At 59.0% G+C, this 23,497-nt stretch overlaps 3 protein-coding genes and 1 long non-coding RNA gene across 4 annotated transcripts; 1 reads left to right on the top strand and 3 right to left on the bottom strand.

The window, feature by feature from the left end:
• Nucleotides 1-130: 130 nt before the first annotated feature.
• On the bottom strand, nt 131-15,404 carry EHBP1L1 (EH domain binding protein 1 like 1). Its single transcript, XM_016119355.2, has 19 exons — nt 15,047-15,404; nt 12,400-12,457; nt 12,105-12,200; nt 11,692-11,745; nt 11,421-11,599; nt 11,197-11,342; nt 10,524-10,592; nt 10,274-10,436; nt 8,112-10,101; nt 7,504-7,661; nt 7,366-7,414; nt 6,334-6,978; nt 2,495-2,606; nt 2,318-2,373; nt 2,103-2,226; nt 1,715-1,814; nt 968-1,041; nt 775-889; nt 131-663 (listed from the first exon to the last, which is right to left on the bottom strand). Exons 1-19 carry the CDS (start codon nt 15,148-15,150, stop codon nt 564-566), a joined length of 4,392 nt encoding a protein of 1,463 aa, XP_015974841.2. The 5' UTR covers nt 15,151-15,404; the 3' UTR covers nt 131-563.
• Nucleotides 15,405-17,407: 2,003 nt separating this feature from the next.
• Nucleotides 17,408-19,681, bottom strand: FAM89B (family with sequence similarity 89 member B). The gene is made up of 2 exons (XM_016119375.2): nt 18,666-19,681; nt 17,408-18,235 (listed from the first exon to the last, which is right to left on the bottom strand). Exons 1-2 carry the CDS (start codon nt 18,963-18,965, stop codon nt 17,957-17,959), a joined length of 579 nt encoding a protein of 192 aa, XP_015974861.1. The 5' UTR covers nt 18,966-19,681; the 3' UTR covers nt 17,408-17,956.
• Nucleotides 19,682-19,821: 140 nt separating this feature from the next.
• Nucleotides 19,822-21,219, bottom strand: ZNRD2 (zinc ribbon domain containing 2). Its single transcript, XM_016119373.2, has 4 exons — nt 21,063-21,219; nt 20,814-20,965; nt 20,601-20,685; nt 19,822-20,218 (listed from the first exon to the last, which is right to left on the bottom strand). The coding sequence occupies exons 1-4, from the start codon at nt 21,079-21,081 to the stop codon at nt 19,875-19,877; spliced, it is 600 nt and encodes a 199-aa protein (XP_015974859.1). The 5' UTR covers nt 21,082-21,219; the 3' UTR covers nt 19,822-19,874.
• An 87-nt stretch (nt 21,220-21,306) lies between these two features.
• Nucleotides 21,307-23,338, top strand: LOC118602950. Its single transcript, XR_004951047.1, has 2 exons — nt 21,307-21,605; nt 21,945-23,338. It is a non-coding gene; the product is annotated as an uncharacterized LOC118602950 (long non-coding RNA).
• The last annotated feature ends 159 nt before the right edge of the window (nt 23,339-23,497 follow it).

Here is a 23,497-nt window from a genome sequence, read left to right as displayed (position 1 = left end):
CCCCCATCAGCCCGCGAAGGCCCAGGTCCCGCCTCCACAGGCATCTAAGAACCTCAAAGCCCCCACATGGCAGGCAGACAACCTTATCGGCCTAAGCGCCAACCCCTTCCGTCCATTGAAAACCCAGTCGTCCTGAGAAAGGCCTGGCGTGGTGTGGCCTTGTCCAACTTTATTGCTCACATGGAACAGGAAGCGGGGGAGGGCGGGGAGCAGCAGTTCACAGCCACCCGCTCCCCTGGGGCTGGCCGCCCCGGCCCTGCCTCCGGGTAGGGGCTCTGCGAGGCGCTCCGGGGACCCCCAGCCCCGCAAACACACACATACACACATTCACTCACTCTCTCAGTCACAGGAACAAATAAATACCGCCCGACGGCGCGGCCGCCCAGTCGCTCCAAGTCCATCCGGGCCGAGGAGACGCCCGACCCCTCCGGGTGAAGGGGCTGCGGCGGCCCCTACCGGCCGCGCGCAGCACCCGAGAGGGCCCGATGGTCCGGCCCGCAGGCCCCGGGCGGCGACCGCGCGCGCCGGCTGGAAAGCTGAGGACTCCCCGCAGCGACTGGGTCTCAGCTCAGCGCGCAGCGTTCGCGCCGGCTCAGCTGCCGGCTCAGCTTGCGGCGCCGCTGCTGCAGGCCGCGCTCCAGGCGTTCGTCCTCCTCCAGGGCGCTGAGAGGGGACCCGTGCAAGTCAGCCCCAGCGGCGCGCCAGGCCCGGCGCCCCTCGGGAACGCACCCCGGGACCCTCCCCGGCTCCCGGCGCGGTCCCCGCCCCACTCACATCCGCTCCTTGTGGTCCAGGTTTCGGACCAGCTCGTCGCGCTGGTTCACCAGCGACACCAGCTCCTCCAGCAGAAGCTGCTCTCGGTGCTGCTGCGCGGCCGTTTTCAGCCAGTCTGAGGGCGGGGGAGGGGGAGGGTCAGGAGCCGGCTGCCCCTGTCCTGGGCTCCAATCCGTCGGGCCCCATCTCCTACCTTCGATGGCCAGCATGGCCCGTAGCTCACGGCTCAGCAGCTCGAACCTCCGTTCCAAGTCCTGCTCCTCCATGCTGGGGGGTGGGGGTGCCAGATTAATTAAAGACACACAGAGGGAGGGCGGGCCTCTGACGCTCCCTGCCCACCCCCCACCCCGCCACAGTTCCTGCGGAGGGCTGGGCGGAGGGCAAAGTGTTCCCTTTTGTTCCAACTGTTCCCCAATTGCTGGATCTTTATATTGTCTTCTCCCACCTCCCCCTTTTTCAGAATAAGAAACCCAGAGAAATTATTTGCGTGAACATCACTCATAAACAGCAAATATTAAACTAAAATTATTCTGAAAAATGATCCAAAATGCAAGTGGAAGGTTAAACGACCAGCGCCGCTCAGTACTACAAAGGCGATGATGGCCAGAGTGGCTTGTGACCCCACTCGGGAAACCAGCTCAGATCTCCCTGGGCCTGGGTTTTCCTAACTGTAAAGGAACAAGGTCAAACTGGGCACTCAGCCCTGCCATGGCTGCGCCACATTTTTATCTCATTTAGTAGAAACAGCACCAATTTAAGAGGTACACACTTTATACAGGAAATTAGATAGGGAAAAAATTAAGATGGCTTGCAATTTTTCAAAAAGATCTTCAAAGGAAGAAAAAGGCAGTGATTAGCTCTAAGCAAAGTAGCTAAGACTCCCTGCCCTGCAGACCCCGGGCCAGGGCCGGGGCCTGGACCGAGAGGGGCTAGCACTCACAGCAGCTGCAGCTGGTCCTGCCTCCGGATGAGAGCATTCTTCTTGTTGACCAGTGTGAACCACTCCTCAATCAGTTCTTCTTCCTGCATCCTGTTGGCACCTGAACAGGGCCAGAAGAGTCATCAGGCCTGCCATTGACTCCAGTGTCAGGAGCAAGCCGGTGGGGAGTTGAGGAGGGGGTCTGCTCCCTTGTGTCATCGCAGAAGCCAGAGCTGTGTGCTTCCAGCGAGCTGCGCCCCCGCTTAGGGCCTCAGCATGCCCAGCTGTAAATGGGCACGATGACCCCAGTCTTGCCTCTTCCCAACTCCTCCCAAGGTCAGGAAAGTCTGCAGGGCTGGGCGGATCGGGTGGCACGTGCTGGAGAGTGGCCTCCAGATGTCCACCCCACCTGACTCCATGAGGCTCCTCAGCTGCTTCTCCACCTCGGCTGCCCGCCCGTCTATCTGCCTCTGCTCCTGTTCCAGGGCCTGTAGCTCTGCGCACACGTACTGACTTGTGTCCTGGAACCGCTGCTGGGGTAGAAAGGAGAAGGGGGTGGGTTCAGCCCAGGCCCTGACTTAAAAGTGCCCACCCATCAGCTTCCCCCACCTGGGCCCACCTTACCATCCCAGCGTCCTCCCCTGGGCTTGGGGGCGGATCCTCCGATGGGGGACTCTCACCTGCAGACAGAAACCAGAATAAGGCACCCCCAACTTACACCTGCCTCCAAGGAGGGCCCCAGTTTGAGATCTATAAGCAGCCTGAGCTTAGCTGGGTCACCACCCCTTCAATACTACTCACCAGGCAGCTGCTGTGGGGCTGTGGCTGTGGCTGTGGCTGTGGCTGTGGCTGTGGCTGTGGCTGTGGCTGTGGGTGGGCTGGGGGCAGGGCTGGGGTCAGGGCTCAGGCCTTCCTGTGGAGTAGGAGACAGTGAGGGTTTGGAGGGGTTCCCCATCAAACCCGCCCTGGGGCCAGCCAGAGCCTCACTCACGTAGGGAGGGCCCTCGATTCCACACCCTGCCCACCCTGGCTGTTTCCAGTCCTGCATTCACAGCTCTCCCTCCCCCCACCAGGGAAAGTGCCTCCTCAAGGGGAAGCCACGGCCTTCACCCTCTGTGACCCTGTGGTCCTGGGCCAGTCCACTCCCACTCTCTGAGCCTCATCATCCTCATTCCTGAGGCCTCGCAGGGCTTTGTTAAGACTCAGGGGCGAAAGGCTAGGAAGGGCCGAGCTGGGCCCTCTCCTTCCTCCTCTCGCCCCCACCTCCATGGAGCTCCCTCAGGCCACCTCTGATTCCCATCATCTAGTGCGGGCATCTCCACCATGGCTAGGGGCCCACACGGTGTCACTGAGCTAGCTGGCCTGATGCTGCTATCCTGAGCCAGCACCTCCATCTCCTGGCCAAAAGGGGGCGCCCTCCCACCTTATCAATACCTTTGCCAAGCAAGTGCCCCACTTCACATTACACTCAGAACAGGATGGTTCGCTAGACCTACCAATTTTAGCCTGGAAGGGTAGGGCTGGCCCCTGATGTGCCCTGCCCCTGGTGACTTGCTGGGACTGTCAGCACTGGGGACCCCCAACTTTCAACTCAGCTGATAGCCTGGTCCCCTTGATGGCTCCTACTCTGGCCACCTTTCTAGGTCACAGGGCATGGAGAAGAGGCTGAGCCCCCCCACTGTCCACCCTGCCCTGTACTCCTCTGAGAGGCAGCCCTGGACGCCCCTTGCTTAGGTGCCATCCTCTGGCGGGCCTCCTCACCAGCCACTACCCACGTCTGCTGACTCTATCCTCAAGCCACAACTGAAAGGTCTTCCCAAAACCTCCACCACACCTACCTCAGCCCCTAGCCTTGTTGCCAAGATCTGTTGGCCGCTCCAGCCTCAACTCCCACTACCTCAAACCCTACCCAGATGCCACCCTCCAGCCACAGCCATGGACTTTCACTTCCCCAAACAGCTTCCTCAGCCTGGAGTCTGCCTGCACCAACTTGACCTTCATGACCCAGCTCATCTCCTCCTCTTCCGCAGGCCCCTTCAGGCTCCCATCCCCCTTTCTGTCTTCCTCTCTGACCTTCGTGCCTCCTGAAGCACCCCCTGAGCCCCAGGCTGGGCAGATGCTCCCCTTGTTGCCTCCTGGGCCTCCCCCATCACAGCTCTGACACTCCACCCTATCATGGCTATTGATTAGCCATATCTCCCTGACCAGAGGTAGCCCCAGCAGACAGGGTGGGGCCCAGAGAATTCACTGGGAGTACATGGATTACCAATAATAGCTGACACTGATTAAGCATTCATGTGTTGGGCACTGTGCATGTATTGGCTCATTTAGTTTTCCCAACAAGCCTGGGAGGCAGGGATGACCACCATCCCCATGTTACGGATGAAGAAACTGAGGGTCAGACAAGAGGCTCACAAAGGCCTGGTCTATGGCCCAGGGCTCTCTAATCTAAAGGCTTGTTCCCAAGCTTGGCCACCAATTTGCTGTTTGTTTCTGCCCTGGTCACACCCACTGAGCCTCCATTTGTGTCTTTGTATGTAAAATGGGGAGAAATCCCAGCCCTGTGTAACCTGGGGTTGCAGGTGCTCCAGAAAGGCTCCTGGGGGCAAATATAGCTCCCTTTGTAGTGAGAACCCTGAAGTGGTGACTCAAGGCCACTTTGCCAAAAACTTTCCTATGTTTGTCTGTCATCCTCAGGAAAAGGGCACAGAGAGGTTGAGTGTCTTTATGGGGTTACGCAGCCAGTCAATAGTGCTGGGCCCAGTAGAGGGCGCCATGTAAGAGTTCAGGCTCAGAACCTGGGTTCGCACCTACATCAACTCCTTTCGCTTTTTCACCTCCCTGAGCCTCAATGTTCCCACGTGAAAAATGGGGTAGTCATTCCTTCCTGGAAGAGGCATCGCGACGAATCAGCACACGGCAACCTCCAGGGCAGACAGAGGCAGGAAAGTGGAGAAACCCCGACCTCAGCAGCAACCGAGCTTACTCACATCGGCCCTGATGGGAAATCCAACGCTTCCTCATGTCTGACACGAATTCCCCTTTCTGCACCCTTACGTGTGGCCCCTCCTCCAGGAAGCCTGCTGGGCTGCAGCAGAGGCACGCTGCCCTTCTCACAGCACTGCTTCGGCCCCACTCCACCTTCGAGGTGCCTGACTTTACCCCACTCCAGGATTTTGAGAGTTCCCAAGGGAGAGGCCAGGCCCAACATCCTCCCACTACACATGTGAGCATGGAGGACAGAAGTGACCAACAAGGAGGAGTCCCCTCCAGTCCCACAAGTCAAATATCTCTGTGGGACAAGGGCTGAAGGGGACTGGCTTGGAAGGACCAGACGCTGGGACTTGGGCCCAGAAGACTGAAGTATGGAGCTTCCTCCTTAAGATTTAAAGTGCCACTGACATATATTAACGAGGCTATGTCCAGAGGCCAACAGTTAGGCCAGGGGTGGCTGTGTCCCTCTGACTTCTGTCTGTTATATCTCCTGTGGGTGCCTCCGGGGCCCTCCCTGTCTTTCATCACAGGTTCAATGCTGGGCCTCTGACCCTGCACTCAAGGCTACTGCTGCCCAGGTGGGCTTCATCACCGCCTGAGCACCTTACGAGGGAGACACCTAACAGTTCCCTACATGAGACCCGAGCTTTCCTGCTTCCACATTTTTGCTTGTGTGGGTCTCTCCACTTGAGAACCACCCCTTGCATTTTCCCCTGGGAAACCTGCCTATCCTATCAACCTGACTCAAATGGCTGCTTCTTCCAGAAAGCCTTTCCTAGTTTATTCCCTCCTTTCCTTGGAGCTCTGGGGTCATCCCCAGGCAGCTGAAGGCTTGGAGTGGCCTGACAGCTGCTCCTTCTAATCACAGGCAGGACAATGCAGTGGGTGGAACCCCAGCTGGACATCCCATGGCCTGGGCTTCAGTGGCTCTGAGTCCTTGAGCAAACACCTGCTCTTTCCGGGACCATCTCCCCTTTAGTGAAGTGACCACGTGACACCCTGGGAGACTGACCTGAGATCTGTAGGGAATGGGGGAACGTGGGTGCCCAGCAGGGTCTCCCATCTCCAACTTCCCATTATTACAGAAGAGAAGAAATTGGTCTCCAGCATCTGGAGTTAAAGATCCAAGTCAGAGAATCTTGGGGTTGGGAGGCCCTGGAAGCCCCCCTGAGTATAGAAACTCAAGGCAGTGATGGCTGCTGGTTAACCCCTGGCCACCTGCAGGGGAAGAAACACCCTAACACACTTTACAGTCCGTGAAGAGCACTGGCTGAGTGCTGACAACATGGAGGAGCCTTCTGGGAACTTCCTGTTACAGCCCACGATTCCGCAAACTGGGTGCCCAGCTGTAAAAACCACTGACGTATCCCAAGGCTAGAAGCAAAGGACTGGACCCTGCCCCGGCAGCCGCTCCAGGCCTTGCTCACCTGTGTCCCCTGACCAGGAGGAGCTCACTACCTCTCCAGAGGACCTTTCCGCAGGCATCACTGTCCTTCCAATTAGAAGGCACCTCCACGCGTCGAGTCCCCAGCCCCGAAGCTTCCAGCCCTGTGCTAGCTCTGTCCTCGGGCCCCTCAGGACCCGCCCCTTCCCTGCTCGGCTCCCCACGACCCCCGCCACGCTCCGGCGAAGCGCGCAGCACTCACCGCAGCCGCAGTTCCCGCAGCTCCCGAGTCCGGGTCGTCCGCAGAGAAGGAGTTGCTGTTCCGCAGCCTGGAGCGCCTCTTCTTCAGCAGGTCGGCGTCGCGCACGTGGGAGAAGGAGCCATGCGCCCGCGGCGGGGGCACCGGCCCAGCCTCCCCGTTTACCGATGGCCGCCGCGGCCGCGCGCCACCCCCTGCGCCCGGCGCCCCGGCCCCAATCACCGGCCCCTCGGCTGGGGGCACCAACGCTCGGGCTCCAGGGTCATCCGCTGGGGCCTCTGCAGAGCGCGCCTCCTGGGCGGTCTCGACCCCGCAGTCCTTGGAGGCCACCTCGGGGGCCGCCCCGTCTGCGCGGCTCACGGCCTCCTTCGGGTCCTCGGGCGCCTCAGCCCGATGCTCACGTAGCCGCTGCGCCAGGCCACCAGCGTCCAGGTCGTCGGACCGATTGGGCTGGGCGCTGGCCAAGCGGTACGTGCCAGCTCCGCCACCGCCCTCCAGCTGAACCAGCTGCAGCTCCTGCCCCGTGCAGAAGGCGCGGATCTGGCACAGGTACGTCATGACGATGAGCTTGTCAGGCACCGACAGCAGCACCATGTCCGCTGGCTCCAGCAGCCGCGACACGCCCAGGGCCGCGAAGCCATCGAAGGCCTAGAAACCATGTGCTCTGGGTCAGCGCTCTGCTCCGCCCTGGACCACCCAGGGTCCCCGCGACCTGCGCTCCAGGGTTTACCTAGCAACACCCTCACCCTCCTATTGGGGGGGAATGTCGCAAGCGTCCACCCTTGTGTTACCCAGCAACTGCACACCAAAAAGTTGTTTTGGAAAAGCCATCTACTGGAAATATGCTTTTTAAAAAAACCCCACTAAACTAAACCAAAGAAAATAATTTAAAAGACTAAAAGAGTAAAAAGTGGCAGAACTTCCAAAAGCCACGGCTGGGGCCCAGCAGCCCACAGATTCCTCTCCTACAGACAGGTGCCAAATCTTGGCCCTAGGCCATCTTTTCCTCCAAGCATTGATCCCTCCCCATCTCACCTGCTTGTTGTTCTGTTTGATGTCCAGCGGGTTAAGGGAGGCATAGTCACTGCGGAGAGAGCACTGGTCAGAGGCTGGCTTCACACTGCCCTCCCGGCTGGCTCCCCGGGTCGTTCCCACCCCCCTCTGGCAGCTCACATCTTGTCTGGGTAGAATCGGTGCAGGATGGCACAGAAAGCCAAGCCGTTGCGCCAGGACGTAGTGAAGTTGGTGATGCAGATGCCACGGTAGCCAGCGGTGACTTCCTGGCACCACTCCAGGAGGGACTGGCTGGAGCTGACCAGCGCAGCCGGTACCTGGTAACACAGGGATGGGCTTAGGGAACGTGAATATGGGACCTGTGCCCTCCACCCCAGGCATAACACGGCCCCTGCTCTGCACTTGCAGGCGTCGTCAGAGACTAGTGGTCAGAGCCTTGGGGCCAGGAAAAAGGGTTTCCAGCTCCAGGGTTATCTACGAAGGTTGCCTAAAGGTCGGTGGCCCCCAGGCAAGATCTGAGGTCACCAGCAGCCACACCTCAGATCAGCCCAGAAAATCAGCTTAGAGATGTCCAGCTCCATGCAGCCCAGGAAAGACAAGGTGGGGGAGCCAGGGCATCCTGAGAGGAAGGGGTGAGGGGGCTCCTTGAAGCTGAGCCCGTCCCACCCCACCCCAGTTGACCAGGTGGGTCCATGCAGAGCCGCCGTTAGCTCAGCCCAGGTTAGTGGGAAGCAGAAGACTGGGCCCTCGGCGGCCCCCATCCCTACCTGGCTGCCCGGCAGCCTCCTGTCCTCTTCAGGCTCCTCTGGGGAAGAGGTCCCTGAGGAACTGGGCACCTCAGTCCCTGCCCCACTGGCCACCTGCGCCTCCGTCAGGCTGGCCTCTGGGAGGCTTCCCTCAGCTTCTTTTCCCTTCTCAGTTCCCGAGACCCCAGCCTCTGCTTCTTGGGCCTCGAAAATACCAGATTGGTTCTCTGTAGGCCCTGAAACCTCCATCTCTGCTTCCTGGGCGCCCAAAACCCTAGACTCGGCCTCTGAAACCCCCCAAACCCCAGCCTCTGCCTCCTGGACCCTCAAAACTACAGTTTCTACCTCTGTTCCCTGGGACTCTAAAACTCTATACTTAGTCACTGGGGCCCTTAAAGCCTTACATATGAGGGTCCCCCCAAGCCCAGTCTCTGCTTCCGGGACCCCCGAGATCATAGCCTTCTCAGCCTCCAAAACTATAGTTTCTGTCTGTTGAGTCCCCAGCCCCGCATCCTCTGCTCTTCCAGCCTCCGGCCCTGAGACCCCTGAACCTCCCGCCTCTGTCTCCTGGGTCCTTGCTGTCTCGATCTCCTTTCCAGGGACCACTGAACCCCCAGATGCTTTCTCTTGGGTCCCCAATACTTCAGCTTTGGTTATCTTAGTCTCAAACCCTGGAGCCTCAGAACCCCCTAACTCTGTCTCCCAGGTCCCCAATATCTCAGCCTCTGCCCTCCCAGCCTCTATTTCTAGTACCCCTGAACCTCCCGCCTCTCTCTCCTGGGCTGCCAATATTGTAGATTCTGCTATCTCAGCTTCTATCTTCTGTACCCCTGAGCCCCCATATGTCTCCTGGGTCCCCAATATCTCAGTCTCTTCCATCTTAGTTTTTGTTCCCAGAACTCCTGAACCTGCAGCCTCTGTTTTCTGGGTCTCCAGTACCTCACACTCTGCCATCCCAGTCTCCATCCCCAGGGTCCCTGAAACCCTCACCTCTGTTTTCTGGGTCACCAGTTCTTCAGACTCTGCCAACCCAGCACCCTCTGTCTCCTGGGCCCCCAATATCTCAGCTTCTGCTGTCCTAGTCTCTATCTTTGGGAACCCTGATCCCCCTGCTTCTGTCTCCTGGGTCCCCAATACCTCTGACTCTGCCAACCTGGTCTCTGTTCCCAGGACTTTCGAGTCCCCAGTTTCTGCCTCCCAGGCCCCCAGATTCCTAGACATCACCCCCTGTTCAGCTGCTGGTGGGGCCCCCTGGTACCTGCTCACCTGGGGCCCGGTGCTTGCTGCTCCAACAGAGGGGCCCTGCACCAGGCCTGTCCTCCCAACACCAGAGGCTCCATCCCTCAGCTCTGTACCCTCTCTCTCCTGGCCTACAGCAGCCCTGACCCCCTTGGAGTCACTGAGATGCCTGGAATGCCCTCCAGGCTCTGCTGGGTGTGGGCTCTGGACTGTGGGAGACTCATCTCCGATCCTGACCTCTGACCTCCCCTGAGAGCCCCTTGGAGGAGCCTCAGGAGTCCCCTTGAATCTTGCCTCAGACATCAGCCCTGTAGCCTCTGGTCCCTTAGTGTCCACATGTCTCACCTCTGATTGCTGGTCAGTACCCACTTGACTAACTTCTGAACTCTCTTCGGCCTCCCCAGCTATAACCTCTGACCTCTTAGTGTTCACTCCTTTGACTCCTGACTCCTGCTCAGTGTCCACCCCAATGGCATCTGGCCTGTCCCCAATAGCCCTCTCCTCAACCTTGGCTTTCTGCCCACCCAAAGAATCTCTGCAGCTTCCATCCTCAAGGCCTGGGCCTGGCCTGGCTCCCTGGGCCTCTGTCCCTTCCTGAGGGCTTGCCTGGGCCTGGGGCTCCCCAGCAGAACCCACTCCTGCCGGGGGAGCCCCTGAGGGTTTGGGGGCCTCATCCTTCCTTTGGGGGACTGAGGGCCAGGGGGCATCAGAGCCTTTCCGTAGCCGAGGGGCTGGGGCAGGGGCCGTGTCCTGGCCTGGCTGTCTTGAGGACCTGGGGAGAGAGCAGGAGGGGGCATTGGGAGGGTTCACTTGGCCTCCCACTCTTAGCTCCACCCCTCACCCTTCCGATCTTCAAATTGCAAAGGAGACGCAGGTTGGTAGGGGGAGTGCAGCTCCCTAAGAGTGGGCAGGGGATGGGGGGTGGGGCCAGTTCCAAAGCTTACCTTGTCTCCGGCGAGGTTCCCGGGGGCCTTGGGGCTTCAGGCCCCACCTGGCCCCCTACTATAGCAGCTGGTTCTGACCCCTGGCCCCGGGAGGCCCTGGCTGGGGGCGCAGGGGCACTCACAGGCACTGGGCTGGTATCCTTAGCACTAGAACGGCTGGCAGCTAGGGAGAAAGAACAGAAGGGAGCGTTGAGCCCTGGGCCCTGTGACTAGAGGTCCGGTCCCCACCCAGCCCGGGCTTGGGCCTCACCTGCCTGCTGGGGCTGTGTTCGGCCCTCCTCCTCCTCCTCACAGAGTGTCTTCAGCTCCCGAGGGGGATCTGCGGAAGGGTTTGGGGGGACAGGGTCAGCTCAGGGCTGGGCCACGCAGGTCTGACCCCCACCTCCCTGCAAGTAGAGTGCTAGGCCTACCTGGGAAACACCCCAGCCTCAGGGCACCGCCCGGGCCTGCGAGAAGAGACAGGCCCAGGGATGCAGAGAATAAAAGAAGGAACCACAAGGAGAGGCAGAAAAAAAGCCTTAACAAGCAAAAGAAGGGGTGGGAAGCTAGTGACTGAGCGCGAGGGTGGCCGGTGAGGGCAGTGAGACCGGACTGCAGGTCTCTGCGCTTTCGGCCCAGCCGCTGTGGGAAGCTACAGAGCTGGGCAGGCACCGACCCAGGAGTGAAGAGAGGGCCAAGGGTACGGGGAGGCGCTGGGAACCCATCCTGCAGGACTCGGCTAAGGACTGAGGCCACTACAGGACTAGGGGCCAAGTTTGGACAATCAGGGGTGCAGGGCAGGTTGGGGTTGCCTGGGCAACAGTGAGCTCCCAACCCTGGGTGTACACAAGCTGCCTCTGCCCCAACACAGCAAGTGGCTTAGGGCCTGGGTCATTTTCCACCCTCTCTTGGTGGTCTCAATCCATGGCAAGCTGTGAGCCCACCTGGTTGGGGGGCACGAGCCCGTGCCTCAGGGGCCCCTGGACCATTATTAGCCTCTTCCTCGTCACTCTCAGCAAAGTCTTCCAAGTTGCCCACGTCACTAGGCTTCACGCTCATAAGGCTCGCAAGACTCTGCATGTCATCGTCCCTGGGGGTCAGAGGTCAGAAATGAGGGCTGGGGTCAGAAGTCACAGACTGGGGCCAAGGAGAGCAGGTGGGCACTTACGTGGCACGGCCCTCCCGCAGCAGCACCCCTGAAAGGGTGAGGCTTAGCTCCGCATGCACCACCTTCACGGACTTGGCCTTCAGCCGCAGCCGCAGGGGAACCTGGGAGGGCACGGGCCCTGCGTGGCGGGCCAGGTCCACTTCGGCTGAGGCGAGCACCTTCCGCTGCCCCTTGGACTCCTGTGGGCCGGGGGGAGGGGCTGGGGGCATGAGCAGCAGTGCTGCCCCAGAGTCCCCAAGACCCCAGGTCCCAGACCGCCCCAGTCACTCACATTCTCAATAATAAAAGTCCACTCTTTGGCCTCATACTGGTCCACATGGGGGTCCTGGGAAAAAGGGGCGCTGGTGAGAACAGGGCTTCCGGGGCAGGGGCAGTGCAGGGGCAGAGCGGGCGCTGCCTCCGCAGGTGTTTGGGTGGGGCCTTCACCATGCTGGTCCATCTGGGCTGGGATGCTCCCCGCTGCTCCTGATCCCAGCTGTCTCTCCCACTGTGTGTGGCGGATGAACACACCCCCCTCTAAGAGGACCTCCTGGCCGCTCGCAATAAGTAGGCCCCTGCTGTAATTCTTGGTCTCACCCCTCTGTTCTTTCCTATTTGGACGGATAACCCACAGGGGACCCCTGTAGCTGCCTGGGGCTGTAATCACCTGCCCAGTGCCGTCTGCGTGGAAGGCTAGAGACTCACCCTGTACAGAGTCACGGAGATGTCCACATTCTCAGGTACCATCCACACCACGGTGCCCCGGTATGGGTTCTGGATGCCCGGCTGCCAGCTGTGGGCCTACAACGAGCAGTCTGAGTCCTTCCCCAATCTTAACCTTCCCCCTCACCTTTTGCCCTTGTCTCCAACCTTGACTCCATCTTCCTCTCCACTCTGTGGATGCTGCTCTGAACCTGAACCTGACCCCGCACCTCCATCAGTCCTCACTCTTTACCCACACTCTTTCATTTTTGGCCTCGCCCCCCACCTAGACGCCCACCTTGGAGCAGATGCGTCGGTTCCGCCGGGTCCACACCACCACCAGCTTATCCGGCTGCCTGGGCGGGGTGGGAGAGGAGAGGAAGCTACTCAGTCATGCTGCCCAGATCCCTCCATCTCCTCCAGGGTCTTTTCTCTCCCCACATCCCCCTCCCCCAGGAGAAGGCATGGACAGCCCCTTATCTAGGGCCACAGGGAACAGGGTGAGGCTGCTGAGGCAGGGCGGGGCCCAGGGCAGAAGGGCAAAGGCTCGATGTGGGTGGCCAGGGATTAAGAAGAAGTCAGGGAGACAGAGACATACAGAGAAACACAGCAAGGAGCCTGCGAGAGACACACAGACTCAGAGACATAGGGAGAGATACACGTGGAGTGAAAGAAGTCCATTCACTCACACATATTTGTGGAGTGCATACTATAAACCCAGCTCAGTTTGGAGGCAGAGCAGAGCAAAGGAGAGCAAGACCCTTCAAGGGCTGAGGACAACGAGGTAGGGGAAGGGTGCCAATCAAGAAGGAAAGTAAATTAGCAAGCTGACTTCAGGGAGACAGGAGAAAGTCCCTAGGGTCTCCTTGAGGTTGGGTGTGAGAGCAGAGGCATGAATGGGGGAGGGACGGGCTGTGTGAGGGTCTGGGGGAGGGCTCCAGGTACAGGGAATGGTACATACAAGGTCCACGGTTGAGAGGACACTCAGGGCCAGAAGGAGAGGCAGAGGGTTGAGAGGTGGTCAGAGAGGCAGAGGATCAGCTTGCTATTAGACACCCTCCCAGGGCCTTCCACACCCCAGTCCTTTGCTGGGTCCAGGCACCCCGAAACTCAGCCACACTCCCCACCTCTCAAACCCAGAGCCCTGGACCCCAGTTTTGCAGGGCCCCTGACTCCCATGAGGGGCACTGAGGAGACTTCCAGAAGGTGGTATCTAAGCCAGACAGCATGTGCCAGTGCAGACTCAGAGAAGAGGCCGAGATGTGGGGGAGACAGAGACAAACAGAGGAGAGAGTGGCTGCGCAGGGCCCAGTCCCAGACACAGAATCGACGTGTGGCTGGGCCTGGGAGAGAGAGGGTGCCTTTGGATTAGAGGGTCCAACTGCAGCCCAGGGGACTATGAGGCTGAGTCCTCCTTGCCTGTACCCAGTCCTATGCCGGGACACGGGTTTATCCATTTCACTGCCCCTACGGAGGCTGTGCCAAGATAAACGGCTCTCCTGTCAACCTCTGAGGATGCTGAGACCCAGAGAGGTTGTGGGCCGGACAAGGTCACACAGCTGACTGGAGAGCTGTCTGGTCTGGAGCCAAACTCCCCTCCCCAACCCTAAATTCCAGGCGATGGCAGAGTGAGGGTATCTGTGGGGACTTCCCAGAAAGGGGAAGTGGGCATGGGGTGCTTAGAGAGGGCTGGGCCTGGCCAGGCAGCCTGACTCAGGCTGGGCACACCCTCCTGGGAAGATCCGACCTGGGAAGTGGCAGCTTCCTAGCCTGGGCTCCAGGCTCAGAAGCCCAGAAGGCCCTGACTGCCTGCTGTGACTCAGCTGCGTTGACATTGCCCACACCCTCGGCCTGCTCTCCAGGACCACGCACCCAGGGTGCTGGGGTAGAAGGCAGAAGCCAGAAGCCAGAGCTCAAGTACCAGTTCTGTGCTCTGTTACCCCAGCCAGACCCTGTCCTCTCTAGGCCTCACCGAATGGAGTGAATGGCCCTCTGGCTGGCCCAGCTGAGACCTGGAATACGTCTGCTACCCGAGTGACCCCAACCATTTTTCACTTTCCTCCCATTGGACCCCATGGTCCCTTCCTGCCCCAGCAGCCCTTCCTCTTGGGAGCCTAAATTTAGCCCTGCCTGGTGGGTGAGGTCCCCACAGCTGTGCCCTAATCCAGCCAAGGGAAGCTGACACCAGTGAGCACATATATTTAGGGTGTGACGCAGGGGCCTGGGCAGCTGCGGTGGGGACATGTGAACAAGAGGCCCCTGGGCCCTTTGGCAGCCCAGGCCGGGTCCTGCACCCCCTCACTTACCTCCCCCCACCCCGCCACCTTGCCCTCCCAGGCCCTGTCCTCCCCAACCCACAACCTCCTAGGCCCTGGGACCCCTTTAAGCTGCTTCCCGCCTCCCTCCTCATCCCTCCCCAGTGCTCAGTTTCCCCTTTTAAGGACATTGTAGCGATGAATCCAGCCTCCTGGAGCCCAGTCTGGCTGGAGGGGGGGGGTGGTTCTCTCTGGCTCAACAAGTGGGCAGGGAAGGAGGGAACAACATCCTCGTTCAGAGCCGAACTGAAGGAACTGAAGTCCGCGGAGGTTTGTGCTCCAGGCCAGCAACCCGCACACCTCAAACGTTGCCCCCTTCCCCATGCCACCCTGAATCATCCTTCTGGCCAAAAACATGAGGCCTGATCCCCGCGGGGGGAAGTGTGAGCACGGAGGTTCTCAGGCCCGGAAGTCCTGACCTCCACCCCGCAAAGCTCCCACACTCCCCAACTCTCAGGGTCCCACAAGCTGCAAGGGCCCTTCTGAGTGTCTGTGCCTGGGATGCCAGGACCCCAGCTGGGGTGGGGGCCCCTTCAGCCATTGGGTCAAGATGCAGGGTTCTCTCAGGCTCCAAAGGCAGATGGGGTCCACGCCAATCTGCGGAGTCCCCCAGGCCTCCGTCTTACTCACCATTTCTTGGTGCACTCCACCACCAGCTCGTGGTAACAGGCCACAAACTGGAATTTGGCGGCCCGCTTGCCCACGCGCTGCAGACGCTTCCACACCGAGGTCATGGCCCCTGTCGCCCTGTCGCCCTTTGCTCAGACCTGGAGCTCCCGCCGGTCCGCTACTGCTGACCCCACCCGCCGGACCCGACTGCAGGTCCCCATGGCGTCCCCGGTTCCTAGCTGCGCCGCCCGCCCCGTCTGTGCGGGGGCGTCAGAGGATGGGACCCGCGGCTGACGTCCCCGCCGCCGCCGTTGGGGCCCGCCGGGTGGCCCGGCTGAGTCCGCGGGGTCGTCTGGGGCGCGTCGGGTCGCCGGAGTGCTGAGTGGCGAGCGCGCCGTTTCCTGGAGCCGCACCCCCGTCGGAAGGCGGGCGGGGCTCCGGAGAGGGCGGGGGCCGGGCGGGAGCGCGGGGGCGGGGCGGCCGGGCTTCCGGGGCTTCGCGCCGGCGACCGCGGGCTGGGGGTGCCGCTGGGACCGCAGCGCCCGCTCGTTGCGCCCCTAGGTGGTGTGGACGCGCGTGCCGGGGAGAGGGCAACCAGTAATTTGGTGCCGCCGCTCGCAAGCGCTGCCAGAGCCGCCTCCCTTCTCGTTGGCAGCCCTGCGGAGTGCGTACTGGTGGCCCCATTTCAGAGGCTGGGAAACAGACCCAAAAAGACCTGCTCAAGGGAAGAGACCTGCTCAAGGTCACAGGGCGAGTCTGGTCCAGAGCCAGCTGCCCTCAACACTGGAATGGCATATTCCTGTTGCCTCCCATGTCTTAACCAGAGCGGGAAGGAGCAGAGTTAAGGACCAACCTGGGTGGCTCTACCTGTGGGCAGCACCCATTTGCCAGCCTCAGGACCCGATTCCTCAGCCGTCGTCAGGTGGGAAGACAGTCCAACAGTCCCACAAGCAGCTGGAGGTTCAAATCCCAAACTCCATCAAGTGCATCACCTTGGGGAAAGCACTATCATTCTGAGCTCAGTTTCTTCCTCTGTCAAATAGAGATAATTATAGTTCCGGCTTTTACAGAGTTATTGAGAGGATGAAACCTTGGACATTTGTATTTGTACTTGGAAACCTTTCATTTAGTACAGAGCCTGGCTGATTTGGCAAGGTCTCATTAAGCTCCAGGAAGCCGTTATCCTGGATGGGAAAGTGCGTGCGTGTGTGTTTACTACCCCTCCCCTGGGAAGCTCGCTCTGGGCGGTAGCCACTGTGTTCACTCATGCCTAGATTAGAGCCCTATCGCCTACCCTTCCGCCTCCTATGGTAATGAGCGTCAGGTGTCAGGCCCAGAGTTAGAGAACTGTCCTGGGGCAGCACATCTGCTGGTTCCCTCCCAGCCAGCACCCTGCAAGGTTTGTGAATGGGCGGTAGCTCGGTGCCTGATAAACACTCTATCTGAACAGGCCCTCTGATGTGCCAGCTGTGCCTGCTGAGTTGTCTCCAGGAGGCAAGTAACTGTGCAGCAGGGCATGGGTGCGAGCAGCCTGAAAGCCTAAGTGTGCGACTTCGAGGTCCTCCTCTTGGTCTCAAAAGTTGTAGGGGTGTTGTGTGTCTGAGCAACCACCATCCCAATATACAGGCTTCCTTTGGCAGGCCTGATGGCTTCGGCTCCCAGTCCCAGCATTATGGTCCTAGGTTTCCTCTGTAAAAGAAAGCCTTTTACTTACAACCATCAAGGTCTCAAGTGCTGTGGGGTGGTGCCAAGAGGTCTGTACGAAACTAAGTGCAGGATGGAGGTGTCTGGGACCCCAACCACCCCTCACCGCCCGTCTTATGCACCAAAGCCAGGGGGCCCTGCCCCCATCTCTCCTTCAGGGCTTGTCTGGCCTCTGGGGAGCCTGGGACACCCATACCCCCTTTCTGCCTCTGCAACTCTTTCCTCCCATCCATTGGGCACTCACTCTCAGTCCCTTCCTGGAGGCGTCTTCCCCTCTCCGGCCGAGGGGCCCCCTTGGCCCGCCGGCTGGGGCCCACCCATTTCCTGTGCCGCCCCAACCCCGCCTCCACTCGCTCGCGGTGGAAAGTTTCTCTCAAGATGGGCGGCTCCTTCTTCCTCCCCGGCGGGCCAAGAAAGCCCAAAGCGAGTGCGGAGGTGAGGGGTGGGCTCTCAGGCTTCCAAGAGGGGAAGTGACTTGGCCGCAGTCACACAACCACAGGACCAGTCTGGGGCAGCTTGGAACGCTCCGCAACCCAGGGAATTGAGGATTCGCAACCTGCCACCGCCAGGCCTTTTTCCACTCAGGGTTTCCGGCGCCACCTGCCGGCGCAGCGCGGGCCGCACTTGCCCGAAACACCGCTAGCTTTCCACCCCAGAGCCAAGCAGTAAGAACACAGAAACACTGAGAGTATTTATTTACCTATGCGCCCAGGAGGCTGGTTCCTAAACTTAAATATCCAGCATGGAGCCCTGGCCCTCCCAGCCGTGAGGGGGTGCAGGAATGGGTCCTGGAGCCCTTGTCTAGGGTAGTGAAACACAGGGACCGGAGGAGGGATGCTCCTGAGCCTACAGCTGCCAACAGCAATAGGTGAACAGGTGATGGGAACGAGGCACTCATCCCAATTCCAGAGATGCCAAGGGGAGTGCAAGATGCTTTGGGCCCCACTGCCAGCCTGAAGGTTGGCCAAGCTGGGGTACACACAAGCTGTGGGAGAAATGGAGGTCCAGTGTCCTGGGCAGAGGCTGTAGCCCAGGTGCCTGCCCCACTGCCAGTCAACCTGAGACAGGAGAGGGTTGGCAGTTGTGCCTCTGAAGGGCCCAGGCTTTGCCCTCCTGTGAAGTGAGGTGGCATGAGGGAAAGCAGGCACTATAGTCTGAGTACTTGCTGAGGGGTGTTTCTGGGCCTTTTTCATTGGTACGTGCCCCCCACGACCCCACCCCAATTCTTCAGAGGCTGATATGGAAGGCGTCTTGCAGCCACTGGTCACGGGCATTGTGTGTCTGGGGCACAGTGAGGGGTGGTGGGTCCGGGGGCAGACTGGCATCAGGAGGCTCGTCGTCATCAGATAGGCCAGCATCAGGTGGGTAGGAGCTGTCTGAGTGCAGGGAGGATGACAGGTCCTGGCACAGGCTCAAGTCTTGGCACAGGTGCTTATAGTCCTGGATTGACTCGTACAGGCCCCAAAGCTGGCACAACAGGGACATGTCCAGCTGCCGCAACCCCACCTGCAAAAAACTGAGGGTGGGCTGGGGTTGGGGTCCAGGCCACCCTTGTCCCAAGCCACAGCCCTAGCCAATTTTCCCACACTTTCTAAGTACAAGTTTTGTGGACAAAGACACCACCTGCAAGCTGTGAATCTTTAGGCAAGTCACTGATCTTCACCTGTAAAATGCAGATAAGTTATCTAGCAGGATGAAGACCAGTAAAGCATTTAAAAATACAGGGCAACCAATATCATAAGGGTTAACTACAATTATTGTTACCATATTCCCTGTGACCCAACCGGCTTCAACATGTCCTCTGAGACCCAAGTCGCCTGTTCCTAGTTTCATGCCAGTGACCCGCCCCACCCCGCCCTGGGACCCTTAAGCTTGGTGGCAGCCCCATTCCCCCAACCCGCACGCCCAATCCCTGGCCCAAGGCCCAGCTACTCACCATCTCCTTGCGCAGCGCCGCTAATGCCGAGTCGAGGTTGACCGGACGACGCGGGCCGGGGGGACCCACGGTGGGTCCCGTGTTGGCGGTGCCTGCGGCGCCGCGGGGCCCGTCCGGAACGCGGGCGGCACGGCTCAGCTCGTCGTGGATACGGCTACGTTGGCTGTAGACGCGCTCCAGCTCCCGCCACGAACCCCCGCTCGCGTTAAGGAGACCGCTGAGACCGCGCGGTAGCGGCGGGAGCCCGGCCAGGGTGCAGCCTGAGCCGCCCGGCGCCTCGGCCGAGGGCAGGCCATTCATGGCCCGGCCGGCGCGGACGACGATGCCGCCTCCTTCCCTCTAACGCTACGTCCTGGATGCCGTCTGCAGGCCCCGCACCCCGCAGCTCCTCGGATGGAACCCAGCCGGCGCCCGCAGGCCGCGCTTTGTTCCTTCCCGGACGCCTCCGACTCCGCCCTTGCCCCACCCCCGTATGGGCGGGACCTCTCTTAAAAGGGCAATGGCTGTGGGACCAAATCGCCCCAAGTCGCGGAAAGTAAGGAGAATGGGGCAGACAGAAGGGAAACGGTAAAAGAGGAAAGGGAAGCCCAAAGCGGAGGGCATGGTTCATTCACAGTTTTTCATGCTCCCCCAACACTATGTTTAATTATTCTCCCCAATTATAGCAACGAAGGAAAAGAATCTAAAACTGGAGGTCAGGAGACCGGAGTAAATCTAAACTTGGTCCCTAATGTGCAACCTGACACCCTGACAATGTCCGAGTACCGGGGCTGGACATGAAATGGGAAACGATGATGGCGTCGGGATGCTTCAGGGAAGGGGAAGCTACCGAGGAGACTGAAATCCCAATCTCACTCAATGCGCACTGGATAACTGCAGGGGCGCTGCAGGGGCGCTGCAGGGGTGCTGCAGGGGTGCTGCAGGGGTGCTGCAGAGGTCTACCCCTCTTGCTGTTGCCTTCCAGGCAGCAAGCATCACATAGTCCTCTCCCTCCTCCTCATTCTCTGAGGGGGGAAACTGAGCAGACACAAGACTAACTCATCTCTCAGGGCATCAAGGAGCAGATAGTGAGAGGGAAAGAGGCCAAACACAGGAAAAAGGAGACTGGAGCTGGGGCTGGCATGCACTCACAGAACCCAGAAAAGAACAAACCACACGAGAGGAACAGAGCTGTTTTTCTATAGAGGGTTTTTCTCAGGAGGGGGTCTCTTACTGTTGCAGCTGCTGCAGGCTGCGCAGGGCCTCAGCACAAGCCCGGATGAGGCTACACAGCTGGATACTAGTCTCCAGGGAGGTGCTAGAGCCCAGTTCATCTGAGGCCCAGGTCAGCTTCTGCAGGAGGGCCTCCTGTGTGCAGGCCAGGACGTCTGTATTTGGAGGCACAGCAGGAGGAGGTGGCACCTGGGCTGCCTTGAGCCCTGCTGCAGCTCCCTCACAGTGCTCTGGACGGGGTACTGGGGGCTGAGGGGTGGGCCGAGAGCCTGAGGGGAGCTCTGAGGCAGAGGCGAGCTGGTGCTCCCGAGCTTGGGAGAGGGCAGCCTGGGCATTCAGGGCTAAAAGAAGAAAAAAGGGTGGATTGGTCAGGATGCCTGGCCCACCTCAGCCCTGGGCCACCTTCTTACTCTACTGCTCTGCTTTCTGTGCTTGAGATGCCACTCTTATAGGGCAACTCATTCACTGTCCTCTTTGTATCAGATTTGCTTATGCCCTTGATTCATCTCTCCCATCAGGACTATGCCTGATTGAATTCACTCTCCATAGCGTCTGGCACACGGGAGGTGCTCAGTGCTCTTACTAAATGGATGTTCCTCTTTAGAGCTGAAAGGAGAAAGCACCTTACCTCTAGCCCACCTACAGACTCCAGTCACTTCCCAGACCTACTATTCCCAGGCCTCTATCACCTCGCTTCTCCATCAAGCACACTCAGCCCCTCACCGGGATTATCTTTATCCACATCTGAGTCGAGCTCCTGACAAGCCACGCAGTAGATTTTCCGCTGTTTGTCTTGCAGGAGGATCGTCTAGGAGCCAGAAAGCACAAGCAGAGGTGAGACGCTGAGCAATGGGGTCCAAAGAGGAAAGTTGGGGAAGGCCGTGTGGCCTAGTCCGTGGACCCATCCTTGATCCCACGTCCCGAGTCTCTCCTCACCCCGCAGTCCCCGCACGTCTCGCCTAGCATGCGGTAACCACGCAGCAAGTAGTCGCCCATGAGCCGGGAGATGCGATCCTGCCGCTCCCGTCGCGCTTGCAGCACCTTCGTTTCCGCTTCGGTAGGAGGCTCCCAAGAGAAATCGTCAACTTCTGGAAGAAGAGAGTCATAAGGGGCCTGGGGGGTCTTGCCGAGGCGGGCTGCCTCCCGCACCCCACAGCCGCAGGCCCCCGCCGCTCAAGTCCTCACCAGCGCCGTTCATAGCCATGTTGCCGTTGTCGCCGCTAGGCTCACCGGAAGTGACGCACTGATAGAGCGCCGGCTCCGCCCCCTCCGTGTTGCGCAGAGAAAGAGGGTGGAAATGACGCGTGGTGCATCCTCGGACGTTGCGATGCCCAGAGTGGGGCGTGTCTGCTGCAGACTCGACCCTGCGCGCTTCGCGCCCCCCAGCGGGAGCCCACTGCACGGAAACTTTCGATTGGCGGGGCCTCAGGACCGCCGTCTCCGTGGTAACTCCGCTCACGTCGCAGGACCCGGAAGTGACGCGCAGGGTCGCCCTTCCTGCCCGCCGCGGAGCAAGGGGTTGTTTGGCTCAAGAGATCCCCGCTGGCCTCCGCCGCCCCTGGGGTTTCCCTTTCCGCACAGGCCGGACCAGGGACAGGCAGGGCAGTGGAGTCATCACAGCACCACCGTTGATAAAAACAAATGGCCCCTTGCGCTCGCGTGGAGATTTTCGGGCCTCAGTACTTCTCACTTCACCCCGCAAGGCAGGCCAGGCGGGGACTGTTCTGGGTTTGTGTACCTTTCAGCATATTTGCATTTTGGGTGTCCACATCAGCCCATCCCCTCCCTGGGGCTGATGCAAAGTCAGCCCCTAACTTTTTGAAGTTAAGCCCTCAGAAAGCCTGCTGACTAAAAAACATTTTACAGTGCATGCATAGTACCGGTAGCAGCCGCCGCTGAGTAATGCATGCTGGAGAGAGGGAGTGACGGGCTTGTGACATATGCCTGTAACCGTTATGCTTTCCTTAGGTGGGTTGCTGTTAAAATTACTAGTGTTCCCTAACATTGGTCTTGGTGATGTTTTTTCTCTTCTGTGTTCTGTACCATACACATCCTCTCCCTTATTAGGTCTGGAGAAGCCAAAGGGAGCTTGCAGTGGTCCCTAGATGTGCAGCCTGCGGTACCTCAAGGCTGTACACCATCAGGACAGTGGAGAAAGAGCTGGAACTTGGACCCCCACAATCTCATCAGCAACCTCCTCCTTTGATTAGACAGCACATGCTTCTGCAACCTTACTTGAAGATTTAGTGCCCTCCTCTTGGCCCCATCTTCCTCCTACCTAGGCTCTCTAGAACTGTCATTTTTTTAACCCCCGCTGCCTCCTGCTTACTTGGAGAACCTTGTGCCCCTCTCCTCTCTCTCCATCTACCAGCAGGCTCTTGGGCAGCAAGTGTACCTGTCTCAAGACCTAACCCCAGGTCAGTTCTGCCAAGCCAACTAGATGGTCTCTTGAACTCTAGCCTGTATGCACAACCCCTCCTGGACCTTGCTGTCATCCGCTCCCAGCCTCACCCTGAATTCTTCAATGCATTTTTCTGTGTTATCATCATGGTCGATATCCTCTCAACAGCCTATTCTGCCTGGCACCAACTAAGACGCTTACACTTATCCTCCCATTTAATCCCTTTCATTTACTACTTATGACAAACTTATGGAGTAGGTACTACTGTTGTTCACGTTTTACAGAGCAGCAAACTGAGTAATTCTTTTAAAACATAAATACGATCATGTCACTCTTTTGCTTAAAACCCTCTGGCATCTCCTTATCACCTTTAGACAAGAATCCAAAGTCCTTACTATGATCTGCAAGGTCCTACAAGTCTGGCCCTCAGCCCTCTCATCTCCCAGTCTCGATGCATTCGTCCTCTCCCACTATTCAAGGGGGTTCCCATCACCTTTCTCCACTCGGGACCCCTCCCTGCCTCAAGCGCCACAGGAGAGTGGACAAAGCACAGGCCTCAAATCAGGCAGGCCTGGGTTTGCCCCTGCATCTGCTGCTTACTGGCTGCATCACTTGGAGTAATTTATTTCACTTCTTTGGACTTTAATTCCTTATCTGCAAAAAAGAGCCAGTTATATCTACTTAGCAGGGGTGTTGTGAGGATTTAGTGAGATATGAGGAGAGAAGTGTTAGTTTTCTACCAGTCTCTCGAGTTTATGCAGGGCTAGTGAGAGACAAGGACTATTTTTTCCCAAGATGTCTGTATAGGGAACGGCCTTGGACAAGAGAGATAGTGGCTCCCTCTAGAGCAAAGGACAGGCAACTCACTGCCCGTTATAGACTATCTGGGCACCCTAAGCTCAAGGTTCATCTCTTGTGAACACAACTCACCTTGTGTATGGGCATTCACGTGAGTCCATCCGCATTGCCTTCATGAGACTTGAGGGTGAGGGGGAGTGACACAAATATGCTCGCATTCGTGATACTTGCTGCTGTGAATAACAAAGTCCTTTGTCTCTGACCTAGAAATCTTGAGTCTTCTGCCAACATCCATGAAATTGTGTCACTCTAGCTTGTTTGTTTGAAAGCAGGGTAAAATCAGAGACCTTTCACAATTCTCGACAATTTTGGCAATGAGGATTGGGATGGCGACAGAAACATGGTTTTCTATAAGAGGAAG

This window comes from Rousettus aegyptiacus, unplaced genomic scaffold, assembly GCF_014176215.1.
Source record: "Rousettus aegyptiacus isolate mRouAeg1 unplaced genomic scaffold, mRouAeg1.p scaffold_m13_p_5, whole genome shotgun sequence".
NCBI classification, from domain to species: Eukaryota; Metazoa; Chordata; class Mammalia; order Chiroptera; family Pteropodidae; genus Rousettus; species Rousettus aegyptiacus.
This window is presented reverse-complemented; position numbering and strand designations above follow the sequence as displayed.